This window comes from Echiichthys vipera (genome assembly GCF_963691815.1).
Source record: "Echiichthys vipera genome assembly, chromosome: 2".
Taxonomy (NCBI): Eukaryota; Metazoa; Chordata; class Actinopteri; order Perciformes; family Trachinidae; genus Echiichthys; species Echiichthys vipera.
The window spans coordinates 11,091,414-11,110,594 of NC_139827.1; the positions used below are offsets into that span (position 1 = coordinate 11,091,414).

Below are 19,181 nucleotides of genomic sequence, written 5' to 3' on the forward strand. Positions count from 1 at the left end.
TGCATGTATTTATAAATGAAAAGGGACTTTGTGTCACTGTGTGCTGCAGAGTGTTTTGGATACCTTCTCTTAACATTAATTATAATCGATAAGAGAAGGGCATTGCCCATTTAGTAATCCAGCCTTGGTCAATGGGGCCTGTGGGATTTTTTAAAGAACAGCGTAGACAAATATTAAACTTGAACGATGTACAGCTTGAATTTATCTTACCAAAATCTGTTAATTCTCATTGTTTAATTGGTGAGCTTTGACTTTAAACAAACAATACATTAAAGTAATTAGAGCGAAGTGGGCCTTAAGTAAAACCATGAACATTTGGGTTAGAATTAGACTGAAAATGAATAAAACCATAAAATACAGCAAAACTGATGGAAAATGCACTGAATCTGCATTTATTAAAATGAAGTTCATAAGGCTATACTTCAGAACAAATCGGAATAACATTTGGTTTTTAGACAGGGTTTGGAATGAAAGAAAGGAGGACACCTTGGATTTATTATTATCAGTACATCATAGTGCTGTAACACACAGTGTCGACAAACACTCACTTTATGACATCCAGAGTCTCTCAGTCCACCTGACGTGCCTGTGTGTGGAATTTGGGAGAAACATGAAAACTCTTGGGAGGCAACAGTACTAACCACTGTGCAACCATACCACCCACGTCACGTAATCAAATGCAACTCCTGCACGCACACAACACACTCACACATTTCCATCAGCGATTTCAATGGGAGCTTCCTGGAAGACTGGTGTAACTGTTCCAGTACTGTCAAAATGTGCCCCATAAAACAAAGGAGAACACATGATTTCATGCATTTTTCTGCAGTTTACTGGAAAATGCAATGCAATTACGATTAACATTGGTGCAGTTGGCTTTCAGATGCACTTGTAATTGTTGTCTCAAAAATTGAAGGTCTATGTCTAAACCCACACAGACGCACACACGCGCACAGTGGTTGATGTTTTTGAGTCCCTGACAATACCATGATGCATATTTTCTTAGCATGGGTGGCCTGTAATTAAGCAGACAAGAACACACACACACACACACTCTCTTTCTCACACACACACACACACACACGCACGCACACGCACACACACAGAAACAAACAATATACAGAGATATTGCAAGTAAGGAAACAAATTTATTGAATCTTCCAGTAGAGTCTTGATATTCATGGAATAAAACTGCTTTTCTGGGAGCTTTACTGAGCAAAATCACAAAAATTTGAGAAAAAAAACAAAAACAAAGAGGCAACGGTGAAAGTGCAGACAAACAAAACAGAAAACATGTTCAAAAAATACAAAAAGAATGTAAAGAGTATTACAATTTAATAGCAAAGAGGATTGCTCAAAGCATAAAATAATTGAATGGCAAATTCTGCATTTTATAAAAAAAAAAAAAACATATTGGGAAATCCGTAACTGATACCCCTTTTCTCAGTCAACAATTAAAAATTTGAATGCTCAACATTTTCCCATAACACTCCTAACAAGTTTTGCTCAGTCGATGTAATAAGAGAATGAAGCACAGTTACTGAAATATTTATGTCCTCAATGTGATTCTGTATTTGACACATTTGATTTTGCTGCAGAGTATACAGCAAGGGACAAACTAAACTCTGCTCCGTGCAGTGTTCAGCTACCAGTCTTAAATGTGTAACACTACACTAACCAAACTAGGCTTTGCAAAACCATACTGCACAGCACATATTCTAATAGTGAATATATCTTAACACTATTCTTTTTTTTTCTCCTTAAAATTCATTTGAAACACGAGTGTAACACAACATGAGCAACATTTGTCTTTTTTTTACTGAATAGTCTGAAATGCCCTTTTAGTGCCCTGCCCCACACTAAACCCACTCTAAACTTTCAAGCTCCCCCTAATTTTGCCCTCTTATTATTTTTCATGATCTGTGAAATTGGATTTTATTTCTATAAGAAGTATGTACTGCTTCAATTTATAAGCCTAGAAAAAATGCTGAGGAAACAGCATATTTGTTTAGGTATCTGGAGATGATTCAAATTTTTCAGTCACACTGGTCAATCTCCAAGTCCCTGCTACCTTTTTACATGTCGTAAGTACATCTCATGCCAACCTCACTGCAGTCAGGCAGTAGATAGCAGTCAACTGTAATTTTGGTGACCTGGAATGTCCCATAATTATTGTAACTACACACGTATATCTGGATTTCAGAGGGAATATTTAGATGAAAACTAATAATGAGTCAGAATAATAGAACAAGGACAAAGAGACGTTGTTGGAGCAAGATCAGGGAGGATACTTGCATCATGATGAGTGTGATGGTCTAATTATTACAGTTGGTCACAAAGATCAAGTATCTTCCAGTTGCATCACGCTCAATTTGCTTACTCCTCTCCCAGACTGTAAATGTGCCCAATTCAGACATCCTTCAAGTAGAGAACCAACCGACCCATTATACAACCCGCCCAGCCCTTCTAGTCCCAGATCAGCTTGCGTTTCAGTCAAAATGTCAATCAGTTATTGGAAAAGGCAGACGGGCTGAACCACAAGCCAATCTGAGACCCTATTCGTGCCACTGAGACCAAAATGCCGGGGTATGGAGAGCCACAGGGCTGAGGACAGTGAAGCCTAGGAGACGGAGGATATAGGGTTGTGGGGGGAGCCCATCTGGGTTAGAACCTTATCCAACCACTGCAGGGGACCATGCAGGTGAATCTCAATCCAGCAGGGTGTGCTGGTCACGTCCTGGCGGTGGTACTCTGCTCCCCAGCCCTGAAACACATAAAAACACGACACACATTCTGGATTATTCCATAAGATTGTATGTGTCTTGTTTATAATAACCACCAATAATAAAATTTAAAAAAAGAAATTGATTTTTAACGTAACAAGTTAATAGTGTTTTATAAGTAATTTTTACAATTTAGGTTTATTAATGATTAGTTATGCTTTAATTTATGTTATTTTAACAGTTTATTGGTGCACATATCTTACCATTTTATTTATTTTATTAAGTTTTTCACAATGGTTACCAAATGAGTTTGAAACCTTTTAGAAACCATTTGTAAACCCTCAATTCACATGTTTTTGATGGCTATTATAAAGTTGCAACTGATGATTATAATACCTTGTTAATGGTTTGTAAAGCATTCATTAACATACAAACAACAAATGATCAAATAATCTTCTATATTATAGATCACCAATAAAATATATACAGTATGTGGCCAAATTAATGTTACTTGATTCTTCATAAGCCACTTAGTCATCATAATTATTTGCAACTTTATAATGGCCAGCCATCCAAATCTTATTTACAGAGAAAGGGGTCAGCTTAAACTAACACAATTAAGAAGGTGCATCAAGTAAGTAATCAATCAATTAAGGTTAGAAAGAAATGTTTCTTTAATTCTGATCATCTTACCTTAACAAAGCTCATGCGGATGGTACACATCTTGGTGAGCTCATAAACAGCCTCAAAGCCGTGGTTGACGGATTGGGCCAGCAGCTCAGCAAACTCCTGGTTGTTGAAAATCTTCAGGCTGCAGCCGCTGGGAATCTTACACACAGTTGTGGGATGGAAGCCGTGGTGGTAGTTACAGTTACGACTCTGGACAAAGATACTGCTATCACTCAGACATTCTGCATACACCTCCCCACCAACGTAGTACAGATGGACACCTGAGAGGAAGCAGGAGATAATAAAGTGTTGAGTCACCTGGAGAAGCACAGCAGTTGTGTCACTTTCATCAGCAAAAACAACAGCCACAAAACATCAGTGTAGTCATCTCAAAATCCATACACTAAAATGTTCAATTTGTTGATATTGTTCCTATTGACAGCATGAATTGATTTAGTCTCGTCTGCTGACAGTCAATGCTTTACAGTCATTGACAGGCTCTACATACTGCACCTTTGCCGATGTGCCGCCGGGTGTTCTCAATGGTGGAGTTACGGTTGACGTTGGAGAGCAGGCCGAGACAGAATCGGTTGCGGTTGTTGGAGGGATCTGTGAAGCCATCAACGAGCACGCTGGTGGAGGACGCCTGGAACGCCTCTCCGACGCGATTGTTAAGCTCGTAGTAAACAATAGAGCACCAGTGCTTGGGTTCCTCATAGGCCACAGGCTGCACATCTGTGCGGAAAACACATTAACAGGTCACAGGAGTGAGCTGAGTACACTGTACGCACAGAGACAGACGCAGACACATTTGAAGCACATTTAAGACTCCTCTGAGCAGACTCCTGGGCAGACAAGCTGCCAGGAGCCACTGATGCCAGCAGAGACTCAGCTGTAAATCTTACTCATCCGCACAATTATTTCTTCAAAATTGTCCCCCATAGCCCATAACAACGATTTTAATAAATATATAGGACCCACTTGCTACATTTGTATACATTTCAGTTGAGCAACATCAATGCAGACGCATCCTAAAGTATGCCAACTGTCTGAGGTCTGTGTGCCCGCCTTTATTGAGCAGAAAAACAGCCTGGCCATGCTCTCTGAGCGAGTGCCAGCTGGCCTCACTAACTCTGAGAGAGACGAATAAATCATGTTTATCTAAGCACATACTTCTCTGAAACTACCTCTGTAGCGTGGCACTGGTTAGCAGGTGTGTTTTGTCTGTCCCCTTCCCAGAGCTGGCCTACAATAGAAACTCGCTCCCCTGTACAGGATGCAGCTTGTGGAAAACTCCCCAAACTCCTGCTTCCAGCAAACATTTCAACACCTCTTTCCGCTATTGCTGTCACCATGTGTGGGCAAAATGTTTGGGCCTCGAGTGCATCATGAAACAGTGCTAATGCTTTGTGGGTCAGGTGTGGAAAACTAAAGTTCCATCCAGCTCTTATATCAATGTGAGGCAAGAGTTATTTAACTGTAAACACATGGATGGTATCTAAACACAGTCTAAGAAAGGCAAGGCTTAGACTGTGACGTCCATATGGAGAATGACAGAAGCCTCCACATTGGGGTATACAGAAAAACCACTCACACACACCAATATCTACTGTTTGACTCCCACCACCCCCTGGAACACAAGCTTGGAGTTATCAGAACACTGCAACACAGAGCTGATAACGTACCCACCAGCTCACAGGCCCAAGAGGAAGAATGCAAGCACCTGAGGGGCGCCCTCACAACTTGTGGTTACCCCAGCTGGACCTTTGTGAAGAAGGCAGCTGCTTCCAGAATGAAAACCAAAGTGGTTGAGAAAAAAAACAAAACAAGAGAAACAGCAAAAGTCATTCCATATGTGGCTGGGGTATCAGAGAAACTCAGGAAGATCTTCAACAAACACTGCACCCCTGTGTATTTCAAACCCAGTAACACACTCAGACAGAGACTAGCACATCCCAAGGACAGGATACGACAGAAAAAGCATCTGGTTTATGCTGTCCAATGCAACGAGGAATGCAAATAGCCTTGCCATGCCTAGCCTACATTAGAGAAACAAAACAACCACTGCATAAACGCATGGTCCAACAGAGGAGAGCTAACTCCTCAGGCCGGGATTCTGCTGTCCACTTACATCTCAAGGAGAAAGCCCACTCCTTTGATGACAACAATGTCCACATCCTGGACGGAGAGGACAGATGGTTTGAAAGAGGAGTAAAAGTCGCTAAACAGAGGAGGAGGTCTAAAACACCACTTATCTCCAATTTACAATGTGGCCCTTTCATCCCTTCCCAGGAGATTCAACAATCTAACCTCAAAGAACAACTGTTCACAAAAGTCTCCTGTGACTCCAACGACTGTCGTTATAACCCTGTAGAGCTCTAACAGAGTCGAAACCAACTTCCCACCAACGACTGTCACTCTAACGACTGTCGTTGGCACCTGAAGCACAAAGGGTTCTAGTGACATCATCAACCTTGTGTACGCCCTCACTAGAGGTTAAATACCTGGATCCCCACACCAGACCTTTGGACCAGCCCCAGCCTGGTCAGATGCATAAATGAACTGATGAAGCCTCTTGGATGAGAGGTGAAGCTTTTTCCAAGACAAACAACCAAGTCCAGTTGCTTTTGACTTAAATTTATTTGGGGATAACGATGACCTGGACAAATGAGAACATTCACAGGCTTTCTATTGATTGTAATAACATCATGCTCTCCAAAGTAATTTCTAAGATCTGAGAATGTGGCGATTCTGCTACAACCAAGTGTGACAGTGAAAGAAACCGGAACACGTAAGGAAGTCAGACAGCTCCAAGACCAGGTCCAGTCAAGTCCGAGTTGAGAAAAAATCCAAAGGCAGTCAAGACCAAGTCAAGAGCGAGTATTTCTTGTTCAAGACCATAGTTAAAAAAAATGTCTTTCTAATGCTAATAGTGATTAAGGAGTTAGGATGGCTCAATAGACAAGATTAATCTAACTTCTAACATCAAAAGAATCAATAGCTAAGTGAAAGACAATTCCTACTGTCGTCCAACAAGACACAAGACCAAGACAAGTGCAAGAAAGTGGACTATAACCCTGCCCTACTGTACTGTTACCTCAGTTAACATTAAGTACAATAGGTAAAAGGTGTACCAGGAAGTCAGTCTGTAAACTGTGATGGAAAATAATAATATTAAAATTCTTTCAAGTAAGCTATCTAACATGGGGGTTTGTTTTCAATCTTATTCCATTAGATCCCACCCATTAACTTAGCAAGTATAATTATCATAATTACTGATTATACTGACTTTTGAAATACCCTCAGATGGCTCTAGTGTCCAATACATGTACTGTATGGTCTATTATGTGTTCATGAATGCAGGGTTGCGATTGGTCTCTAGCACTATAAAGCCAAAACCACAAAGTCAAGATAGAAGCGATTATTGTCCCACATTTTAGATCCGAACGTTAGAGGTAATTAGGGAATCTAATCGTTAACAAGGCTCAACTCATTACCACCAGCAGAGATGACATGAGCCCCAGCTTTTATAAGAACTCATAAAACTGCTCTGAGGCCGGGCTTAATTTGCTGAGGCTTTGAGCTTCCCATGGGCTTGTACCCACAGACAGAGCCTCACTGTAGACTAGCAGATCCTTTCACTGCTCAGGTTTTATCTCACATGATATGGCATACCACCTCATCTGAGGTTTTTCATTCTTGTGTTGTATTTGGAGGTTGAGCACAAGAGGGAAAAATAGACTTCCCAGAAATCTTTGCACCTGCAGATCAAGGCGAGCAGGTGTTATTGTGTATGATATCACTGTGAACACAAGGACGGGTATATGTGTGCGAGATAGAAACTGTCATGGTTACCTGGCCGGTTGTTACTCTCTATAGGCAAGGGTGGAGCCAGTAGGTTGGTGTCCATTGGTTGGGGACAATCCTGAGTCATCTGCTCCTCTGGAGGCATGTATGCAGGAGGGGGGGTTTCTGCAAGAAGGGGACAAAAACAGTAAAGTGAGTTGTTGTTGTTGTACAGTACATAGGGAAAAGATAGAACAGTGGAAGAAAAGGTCACTGTTTGATTTCACCTGGCATCTGGAATGGACTGCCGGGGTCAGTGCTGGATGGTGAATGGGGGAAGGTGGCACTGCTGCTGCCGCTTCCTGGCGAGTTAGGGAAGCTGTTTCCCGGCGAATTGGGGAAATTGGGGGGCATTGTGTTTGCCTGACCAAAGGATTCCGGGAAGGTGGCATTCTGCGGCATGTGTGGTTCATTCTGCTGTAGAGGGTTGCGGAAGCGCGGCAACATTGTATGCTTGGCATTGAACTCGCTGTTCCTCGGTACCAACACAGGGGGAAGCACTGAGAAAAACATAAAAATGGTTAAAACAAGAAGTGCTTTGATGCATCAGCAGTTTTTCAACCAACCAATCACGTATGACCCTGAAAATGAGCATTATATGGGACCTAAAGCTTTTATTAACACATTTAAACAGTTACTTCACTGAGCACTATCACTGTGACTTTAACAAAAATAAATTTGTCAACCACCATACTGTTCATGACATGGCAGTTCCCCATTTAACATCTTTGTGTGTACGGGGTCATTGTCGGCAATGTTGTAAATCAATGAGCTGGTTTGTGGGGGATTTATGGCAATACTCAAGTTTTGCATCATTATTTCTATTTTGTTTCTTACTTACCTACATCGGTGTCTTTATCTTTTTGTTCTGTGATGTATGTGACTTGGCTACTGTGATTATTGACCACTGGGATTAACAAAGAATTTACACTTATTATTTCATTGTGTGTAAAAAGAATTGAGTTATTTGATTTCCAGCATGATACAGAAATATTGTTCTGGCATTCTCCATGTTTCTACAATCTGAGCGCAGATGTCCCTGCATTTTTCAAGTGTCAGCTTCCAGCCTGTTAGTCTTAGCTAGCAGTATTTGGCCAAAACTCTCAGGTTTCTGCTCTGAAAAGACATTTTGAGGCGAGCCATTCTTGGGGTAAATATCCTGGCTGATGTGAAGGCTATTCAGGTGCAGTATACACAAACCACAGAGATACGCTCCACTTCTATAAATACAGTACCTGCGCAGATAAATAAAGCTGGTGCTGAAATTTTAGACGAGGCCCGCGCTGCTATCAATGTTCCTGCAGGTAGCCCATGTGTGCTGCAGCGGGCCTATGCATCAATGTAGCAGTTTATTTAGTTGTTTATATGTGGAGCAGGTGTTTGGTTGAACAGTGACGGGAGATTGACAAGATATGTGTGTAGGCGGGTGGTTTTAGGGAAGAAGAGGAAGGGGGGCAGTGTGGACAAACAGGTGCTGTGGGATTTAATCACCTTAGCCCTCCGCCTTCCACCCGCTTCTAAAACAAAAAGTGTGCATGGCAGGCAACAACTCTTTCCTCCCATTGTGTGTGGGTGACTGGCTTCCTGTTCCAGTCATCGTCAGAGAACTGTGCAGTTGTATGTATTTGTCTGTGTTTGTGTGTGTATCCTGGTTTTCGTAACACGTGTGCAAGTGCAAGAGTGTGTGTGTTTAAATGTGCATAAATGTAAAAAAAAAAAAGGCCAGGAGCACAGAGCATGCTCAAAACAAAGCCCTCATTCTCCCCCAGATGGAATTTCCTGCTCCACACACACATGAACGAACACACACACTTGGCCCTTTACACACTTAGCACCCTGCACACAGCTGTTTCTGTCTTGTCAGCTGACCCTCATTTTCTGTTTAGTAAGAGGCCAAAGCATTTGATTTGTCTTGTTTCCACACTAACTTTCCTGTGAAGGCCCAGACGCTCTGGAATCTTTCTTTTTTATTTTTTTTTAATCTCTTTTACATTGTTAGTTAAACATAGTTTCATCTGAGAACGTATGTTATACAGCCTATTTGATTGACATGTAATCTATTGGAAGTTTTTATAATAATTATTTAAATAAATATATATATATACATAAACTTATAACATTTTGCTATAGTTTTTCTTGGCATTTTGCACATACAACAATAATTTCAGAAAACAGATAAGATATGTAGGGAAAAAAGTGAGGATCTTCATAAGTCATAACTGGAAAAAAAAAACAGGAACTTAAGGGTAGGACTAATACTTTACACACAAAAAAATTCCTGAAATTCAATTTAAATTAGTTTAGCATGGTTTGGGTGTGGGTTGGGGTGCCCCCGAAATTCAATTTGAACACAAATTCATCAAGTATAATAATACTGACAGTCGTGTCCTGGTTGATTAATTTAATAAGGTTATTACTAGGATTCACTAATTCAAGATAATATCACTCACCTGGACTGTCCACTCGTTTGTAGTGGTAGGGGTTGATGCACACATCCTTCTGTTTGGAGCCAAAGGGGTACTCGCAGCACTCCAGGGCCTTCAGCTCATGGTGGGACTGCAGGTCGGGCCAGCGCCACACCCGACAATAAATGACATGTGGCAGACCTTTCCGATGGGACACCTGCAGCCGTCCATCCAGGGAGCGGGGGATTGTCACACAGTTACTGGGCTGACCCGGGCAGCTGAGAGCCCTCTCCAGCTCCTCCATGGCTCCCTTTTTCTTTTTCAGTTTCTTAACCAGAGCATCCACAGCCTTTTCTGCCCATTTCTCTTCCTCATCTCCCTGCTTCCAACCCAGCAGTCGTTTGACCGCCGGGCTGGTGAAGGAGAAGAGCGAAGTGACGTTCATGTTGGACAAGCCGCCCTCCTCCCCTCTCCTTTCTGTCCAAACGAAGTGTGGTGGAAATCAGTCTTAGAAGAGAAAGGGTGAAATGCTGTGAGTGTTTGTCCTTTTGGAGATTCAGATAATCCTCAGCTTCTTCAGATGTAAGATCAGGTCCTCTTGAAAATCACTTACTAGAAGAAAAGGAGAGATTGGTTAGCAGCTAAAATGTATTTCTTTCATTTCAAACACCCGCCTGCAAGTCAGGGCTGCTTGCTCGGTCCTGTTGCAACAACGGTACACATAAACCTCTTCCCCATTTGCCTCACAAGCAGCACTAACATCTCACCAGAAGATTGTCAGAACAATTCTTGATGGGGCGATGGTGTCACACTTATAGCCGTTATGGCCATGTCAGTCATCATGGCTTCTGGGAAACTGGCAGAGGAGTCACAACGGGCACCCTCCTGTAAACGTCCACCCCAACCAGGCATTCTCCAGATAGCTTTCTGTCTGTATGGCTTGTCACATTACCACCACTCACTAATGTCATTTACAGTAAAGAACTTCAGTATGTAGCCTACGCAGCCTGCAGGTTTAACACCTTATTCACTTTGCAGACATGTATAGTCTTTCACAGGTGCGCCACTCTGTCAGTGTCTTCATCATCTACTTCATACAGTAGCTATATGGCGGCTCAAACTGTTTGGCCTATACATCATCAGTAAATAATTCACAATCTTAAAATTTTGTTTTTCTTTTGTCTAAACATCTGCACAAAACACTGATTATTATTAATTGACTAATTGTTTCAGCTTTAGATGCAATTTATGATTATGTTCATTGCCAATTTGTATGTTGTCTTTTTCTTTAAATAAATTATGCAAGTAATTTAGTCCATGAAAAAAAGAAAAAAACCCTTACAATTTCCCAAGGCCAGATTTACAATAACATACTGTTAAACAGACAAAGGCTAATCCTCCCATTTGAGAAGCCAGAATGATTTAGAATCTAAATGACTGCAAGATCAATCTGATATCATAATAGCAATCAATTCATTTTATGACATTAGACCAATCAGTTACCAATGACTAATTCTTACACTAATGTAAACAATTTTTTTCAGAAGTTGAGTGTAAAAAAATTTCAGAAACTCATGAAAGATATCAGCCACAATTTTTAAAAGCACATGGTGGATTCTTTAATTTGCTTCTTTGTACAACCAGCACCATTTCAGCTCTAACTAAATTACAAATATATTGATATTCTAATACTCAATATACATTGATTGAGTACTTTATCTATATTGCCAACCCATAGTTTTTACTTGATTTTGAAATCCTCTATTTTTACCTCTCACACTCACAACTCAGTAACCGCTATAGTTTTTGCCTGACGACTCTGCATATATGTGAAATCTGAAAAGGTTTTTCAGATGGAGACTTTCAATGAGCCGCCTGCTGAGGAAAATGTTCTATAAAACTTCAACACAACCAACCAACAAACACGGGTTTTCGGCAGGAATCTGGCAATGTGCAGGACAATAAAAAGGAAGTGCATGTGGATCCCAAGATAAATGTGCCCATTCACTCGGGTCCTGAAACAAGAGCACATTGAGCCTTTCCAGTTCCACCTTCTTTTCAAGTTTTTTTTTTCTGAATGCAATTAGGGAAGATAAAAACATAATTATGATTGAGGTTTTGCGTTGCACAAATGTCCAGATGCAATTTTTAGAATCATAAAGCTTGTCAGAAATCCACCACCTTTTATCTGCACTGGCTCATGGCTGAGGATGCATCACTCTGACTGTAAAGCCTGCAGTATATTGGATTTCCTATGTGCAGGAACAAATACATCATCAAGACTGCTCTGTAGTTATTCTTGGCCCTTCAGATTATGGGATGAATAACGATTTCTATCTTTGTCAGCTACTGCATGTGTAGCCTTCATCATACTGACAAACAGACAGGGAAGTTTGATGAGAACAGGTGTTGTTAAGGTGTTGTTAACGTGTGTGTGTGTGTGTGTGTGTGTGTGTGTGTGTGTGTGTGTGTGTGTGTGCGTGTGTTGTGGGGGCCCTGGGCTCTTACTATTGCCAACCACACTGACAGGAAATCAGCAAGTTGGACCTATACTTAGCTTAGCCATCTGAATTACACTGGCTAATCGAAAGTGACAGTGAACTACTAGAGGGTTTAGGTCAGGGTTAGGGTCAGGGTCAGGTTATGCATTTAGTTGTGACGGTTAAGATCTTTGTCAGCTACTGCATGTGTAGGCTACATCATACTGACAAACAGACAGGGAAGTTTGATGAGAACAGGTGTTGTTAACGTGTGTGTGAGTCTGTGTGTGTGTGTGTGTGTGTGCGTGCGTGCGTGCGTGCGTGCGTGTGTGCGTGCGTGTGAGAGAGAGATCAAGGGAAAACATATCTCAACAGTGATATCCCTTGTGCCTCAAGACCCCACTATGATATCACAAACTACTAGCATCCTATTACTAATACAGAGACAGGAAACAGGCTGCACAGTTATAGTATGTCTTCATATCTGTCATCGCAGTACAGCAGCGACATCACTTCCTCTTGCTGAGAGCTGCAGGTTTTTCCAAAGGTGTAGGGTGGGAGAGAAAAAAGCTGTTTCCTACACTGACTTTTATCTTCCTTTCTCACTCTCTCTCACCGGTTTTCTTTGTAGTGAACTGTTAAAAGTGGAGGAGGATGGGTCAGAAATGTCATGGGTGTGGCTTCTGTTCCCGCCAGTTCAGTCATTGAAGTACATAAGATTTATTGCAGTATGTTATGTTGCCTAAAACTTAAAAAACCTAAAACTATTCTCGCTATCAGTACTGGGTATCATTTGAATTTTTTTATACTAAATGCAGACAATATCTGACTTCAGTACCAATGCCAATTACTCTTATATCTTCTTTTGGTACCTTACTTTGAGGAATATAAACACGTCTGGGATTGCTCGACTGGGAAGCGATTTCAGGATGCTGGGCCTTATCAAAAATCCTTGCATATGATTGGATAGACCACTTGTATGTCATCTTTATTGATGTGCTACTTCAACCACTCAAATCAAAACCAATCTGTGATGCTGTTGAGCGACGCAGGGAAAAGCCAAACAGAACAGCCGACATCGTTTCCACAAAAGCCTTCAGAGCCGTTCTATGGTGTTCATCACGGGTGAAATAGCAGCGTCGATGTTGACGGCTGCTTCCTCGATGTGAGCTGGCAAAGTCGTTTCTCTGCTGAGTCACATTATTAAAACCCCGCCCAGGAATTCTGATTGGCTCTACCATTTCTTGCGGACCCTGAAATCACTTTCCTATCGAGCAAGTCCAGATAGTTGAGTGGAGCTAGGCGGATTCAAGACGGAACCAGGCGGAATGAAAGTCATCTGGCGAGTCACGTTACAATAAAAGGGGCTTGAGGTTCAATTCCCAACTGTGATTAGAAATGTCAAGGTTATGGCCTCTGCTCACCCCTTGTTCTGCCGTGGAAGTTTCTGGATTTCTGTGCTGTTGTCTAAAACTACATGTATAAACTATTCTCACTATTTTATTATAATATCATTGAATATTTTAAAATTTTCAAAGGCCAATGTTTCACACTACATTGTGACCTTGTCTGATGCACAACTGACTCAGCACATCTTCACAAAAAGCAAAAGACATACTTGAGCGCTGACTGTGGAGCACAACTATAAAGTTCTAAAGGCATTAACTGCAATATCATCTTTGTACCACAGTCACCAGTCAGACAGACGGGGAGTCTTTTTGATCCACGTCCAGCCACAAAGCTGCTTTGATGGCCACTCAGTCACAGCCAGTGCTATCGGCACAAGCTCAGGACTAGCTGCAGAAAGACAAGCTTTAATCCATTTCAGATGGAAGATTCCAGAAAGTTCGTAACTGCAACATCTGGAGCAGGTTTCACAACCCTTTGCTGTCATTCTGCTCCAGCTGGAGACCATATCTCTTGGATATTTCCAACCCAGACAGTTAGAAATATCTGACAGCTGGCCCGACCGCATGCTTATTTAAAGGGTCTGATATGGCTTTGTGTTGGTTCTTAGGACAATGCTAGTTTAGAGTTGTCTGTGAGGCAGTCAAAATATAAAGGCGCCATAGTGCCTCCCTCTTCCTATACCTATGTATAGACTGGGATGTTCTCATGAAATAAACAGGCTTTTTTTGCACCAAATGGTCTGTCAAAACAAAATCTGAAAACAATAAATGAATCTCAGATCTTTTCTGAATGCAAAATAAAAGTCCTTCATTTTACCACCCTGACAGATCTTGATCCTAGCTATTTTCACTCATAAGTTTGAGCCTTGGTTGATCACTAATACCCTTGTGATGATACTGAAATTGAAACTGATCACGAACCTGATTATGTTAATGTCAGCTGATTAATGTTTGCAGTCCAGAATAAAGAAAACTGCTGACTTTGTTATTTCTGTATAAATTGACTAAAACAACCAATAAAGCTGTGTTGATGTCATTCATACTTTCTCAAAGATGAAGCTATTTCCCTGGCACTGATGACAGATGACACCCCCATTCTTAATCCCACCTATAAAGCTCTGATTTGTTTATTTTTTTCCCAATTTAAGTAACAGCTGACAAAAACATTAGACCTGAAAATATGAAAAGTGGACCATAATTTATATTAATTGATAACAGTTCCCTTTACGTCTGAAACTATGAATTACTATTGATTGTCCATTTAGGTATACTTCCAGTTTTGTCCAACAAACAGCCAAATAATTTACACGACTAACTGTTTATCATTCATTGTGCATTCATTTTCTGGTGCTTGACCTATCAACATTTATTCCTTGCATCAAATATCTATATGTAGTCATCAACCTTTGAGCCTCATCACACATGTCTCACACAGTCAATGAAGAGTCACACAGATGCCTGCAGTGGCCTTGGCGGGTGCTCTGCTCCCTATAAAAGCTGAAACACACACCATCATTTACACAACAGCTCCATAAAAAACACTCTGACATTGCCTGCAGCTGAGGCCAGGCAATGCTCTCTCGCTATTGTGTTAGCGGTAGCTTGTTATGGTCATCAGTTAGCCCACCGGACAGAGACTGAGGCTAATGGGAGCACAGAATGGGATCATGCGACACTGACAGGCGGAGGCTTTGACCGACCTGGTGCGAGCCGTTAGCCACTACACTAGCCCCATGGATCATTTTGCACCGCTCCAGTGTCTGTTAATCAATTTAGGCATTGGCTGTGTAGGATGAGGAGGCAGTAATGATGCTCTCTGGACCCTCCCGAGGGACGGAGCATTATAAAGAAGCTACATTATTTATCAGCAGGGTCCTGGATGGGGCCTCCATTAGCCCCCGCTCAATGGAGTCACTGGCTATAAACATAGAAGTGCAGGAAGAGAGAGAGTGGAAGATAAAGAGAGAGAAGGAAAGGGGGGTGATGCAGAGAGAGAAAGAGGGAAAGTGAGATTGACGGCAAAGCCAGAGACGTAAAACAGAATGATTGTTCTGGAGAGAGAGAGAGAGATGGAAAACACTCGTATATCAGGTCTCTTCACTGCGCACTTCTCCATTAAGTGCCTTCAAGGGTCGTTAGTGAGTAAAGAGTAACACTACAAGGATGCAATATATGCTTTTTCACAAATGCAAATCCTAGCAATGCAGCACTGATGTATGAGAGCATCTCCAGAGTAGCAGCTGTCGCAAAGTTAAATATCGCTTGAGGCCAGACAATGAGCTATATCACTGTTTTACATCTTTGTAAATTGAATATCTTTGGGGTTTGGACTGTTAGTCAGACAAAATAAGATATTTGAAGATGTCCCCTGGCTCTGGAAAAGTATGGTGCGCATGTCTCTATTTTCTGATATTTTATAGGATAGATAGATTAATCTGACAATAAAAAATTATTGTCAGATTAAGAGACAATCACCTTTTTATTTATTAAACAAAAATCAAACTTCTCAAAACATTTTTAGCAATTTTGATAATCAATTAATCGCTGAAGTAATTTTTCATGCAAAAGTGTCAGAAAATGCTGTTTATGGTTCTTGCTTTTCTATTTTATATAATGGTAAACTGAATATCTTTGGGTTCTCGACAGACAAACCAGGCATTCAAAGGATTGGGGGCTGACTTTGTCATTATTTTGACATTTTTAAGACCAAAAGATTAATCAAACAAATAATCAGCAGAGTAATCGATACGGGAAATAGTCGTTAGTTGCAGCTAGGGTTAAAATGTGTCTAAAATTGATAAAATTAACCTAAACCTGGAACAATATGATCGAGGAACAGGAATACAAATTTCAAATCATTTTTAAATAGGACCCCTTAAATTTTAAAAATGGTTCTGGCAAAATATGGTTGAAAAAACAATATGTCAGTGCTCTCTGGTGACTAAACATGCCATGGCGACATACCTTTGGAGTTTCCGAACTGCAATTTCTTGCTAATTATTGGCCAAAATCCAATATATCTGTGATAACCTAATATAATTAATAATCAGCCCATCATGAGCTCAACTATTACTGTGTCAATCGTTTCTTTTCTGTGTCAAAAAACTGTTGAGACTCAATAGCCCACTGGTAGCCTGCAAATCTAGATATTTACCACAGCAACTCATGTCTTATGAAACAGTCAAGGAGCAAAGCTTGAAATAATCCCAGTCAGACGTGAGGTGCTGCCCTTAGTGACTAGACATGGAATTGATCTGGGAGGCTCCTTAAACTTGCTGCGGTCACTTTACCAACACATACACAGCTCTGACCTGGTAAAGATCACGCTGGCGTACGAGTGAGAGAAATCTAGCTAGTCACACTTCTTTCCGCACAACAACAAAACAAAATAGACCTGACTTTAAAGGGCTGAACTGGGATCAGATTCTTTACGTCCCAGACACACCAGTCCCACACACGACTGCAGACATAACTAGCAAACACATGGGGTTTCAAGCAGCTATCTCAACCATGCATGGCACTCAGTGTTGGGTTAGTGTTGTGTTAGGGTGGACACCTCACCCCGACACATGGCAGGCTATGTTGTACAGGCCGCACAGACACACAGGAGGATTTTGACGTTGTTCACTACTGTTGTGACTGACTCTCTGGATACAGGAATGCTGCTAACCTATATTTACACCTTGTTGTTGAGTAGTCTTTGCCTTTGCCATGATCATAGGTAGATAGAAAATAATGTTTGACTTATACAAAGGCAAATACAATGTTGTGGTTTGTAAGTATAAAGAAGGAAATGAAGCTGATAAGATCTGACAATCACATCTGCATTGCACTTTATTTAAGAGGCTTCACCCCTGATGTAATACTAACCCTGTCATTTCAATCCTATAAAAACACCATTTGTTTAATTTTCAAACCAAATTTAAAGCCGCATACCCTGAGAACTCAGGAGCGATAAAACAATTGGAAGTAAATCACAGACAAGGACAAATTCCTGTCCTTTGGGTAATCTGATATGTCATCTTCAATAATGTCAGGGGATCTAGCCTTAGCTGCTGTAGGTCTCTCCCTCTCCCTCTCCCTCCTTTCTCCCTCTCTTTCACATACACAGAAACAAATTCATAAACACACAGACTAAAACCCCACACCTCCTGTGCAGCACACTAGTGCACCAGCGGAGAAGAGCCTCAGTAAGCCTGCATGATCCAACACAGTAAAGTGTTTCAAACTTAAAGGGGATGGCATGGGTGAATTTGTCACCAAAGTGGGGAAATATACTGCAAGTTTACTTCTTTATTGACATGAATGATGCAAAAAGACCACAGGTCAATCCACGTCCAGCAGTTTAATGAACCAAATAAACCTATTTCATGAGCTTACCACCATACAGTATAGAGCTGAAATGATAATTATTCAATAATTTAAGACTTGTGTCAAGGAAAAGACATGCTGATTATTCACATAAGGTGAGACTCTCCGGCTTATCGGTTTCATATCATAGTAAAATGAAAATGTGTTGGGTTTTTTTTTTAATTAGAATTGGACTGTATGAAAAGTGATAAACATTTTTCACAATTTTAAGACATTTCAAAGATGCAATTCATTGTGCAGACTATGACACATCCTGTCGCTTGATGAACCAAATATCCCCACACCATGTGTTTTAATAGCTGCAGTTGTATCTGTATTCCCTCCTGAATAATCAGTGCACTGAAGTATGCCTATACATTAATGGTGCTACTACTGATACCAGCTTCAAAGTGATTTGACACCAATGTATTTGAGTCTAAAGGCAGCACTCCCATACAAAATCACATTTTCTGTAATATACAGTACGCTAACCTGCATTATAACAAGACTACTATAGTTCTTTATCAAAACACGGATGTTTTCAACACGTAATTGTCTTAACCTCTCATGAAGATGAGGCTAAATGTAGCAGCTCCAGTGTGAAACTGAGTAAAAGCAAGAAAGAAAAAAGTTTGAAGCTGCCAAACTGACACACTGTTGCGTTGATAACCACCGCCGGGATCTACTTCGCTACAAAGAGAGCCATGCACACGACAACAAGTGAAAATACAAACAAAGAAACTTTTCATTTAGCATGTTGAAAAAGAAAAGTTTACAGTACCTTTTCTTTCTCTGCAGCCCTTCTCTCTCTCTCTCTCTTTCTCACTCCCTCTCTCTCTCTCTGCCTCCTCCTGTGTGCTCTCTCTGCCTGTCTTGGGTCTGCTCGGCCTGGCGTCAGTGAGTCGCGGAGCCGTCTCACCCTCCGCTGAGCGCCAGTATCACGCCGCGGGGATGCAGCCCCGACAATAACAAGACCTACTTTTCACACATCTTAAACATCTTCATTGACTGTGTGGAAATGGATTATGTAACTGGGAAACAATGCGGGTTTCTTTTTAAATACGAAGAGCTTCTCACCACCGGATAGTTTGTTGCGAAGGTGGTGAAATGTTACTTGTTTGATGCAGTTTAGAGAGAAAGCAAACAGAAAGGGAGTCTCTCCATTTCAGATGCTCCCAGAACATCCCTGCAAAATGTGGGATAGTCGTTTGAATTTGCTCTTTTCTGCATGTATTACCAGTGACTGCACAATGAGGAACTGTGAGGATTTTCTCTGCTCTGACTTGCACTCTTCCCACC

General features: G+C 41.1%; 1 protein-coding gene across 1 annotated transcript; it reads right to left on the bottom strand.

Annotated features, from left to right (window-relative positions):
* Positions 1-1,135: 1,135 nt before the first annotated feature.
* smad1 (SMAD family member 1) lies at positions 1,136-18,766 on the bottom strand. The gene is made up of 7 exons (XM_083929426.1): positions 18,664-18,766; positions 9,689-10,255; positions 7,466-7,738; positions 7,248-7,364; positions 3,906-4,127; positions 3,417-3,673; positions 1,136-2,764 (listed from the first exon to the last, which is right to left on the bottom strand). The coding sequence occupies exons 2-7, from the start codon at positions 10,086-10,088 to the stop codon at positions 2,621-2,623; spliced, it is 1,413 nt and encodes a 470-aa protein (XP_083785552.1). The 5' UTR covers positions 10,089-10,255; positions 18,664-18,766; the 3' UTR covers positions 1,136-2,620.
* Positions 18,767-19,181: the final 415 nt, after the last annotated feature.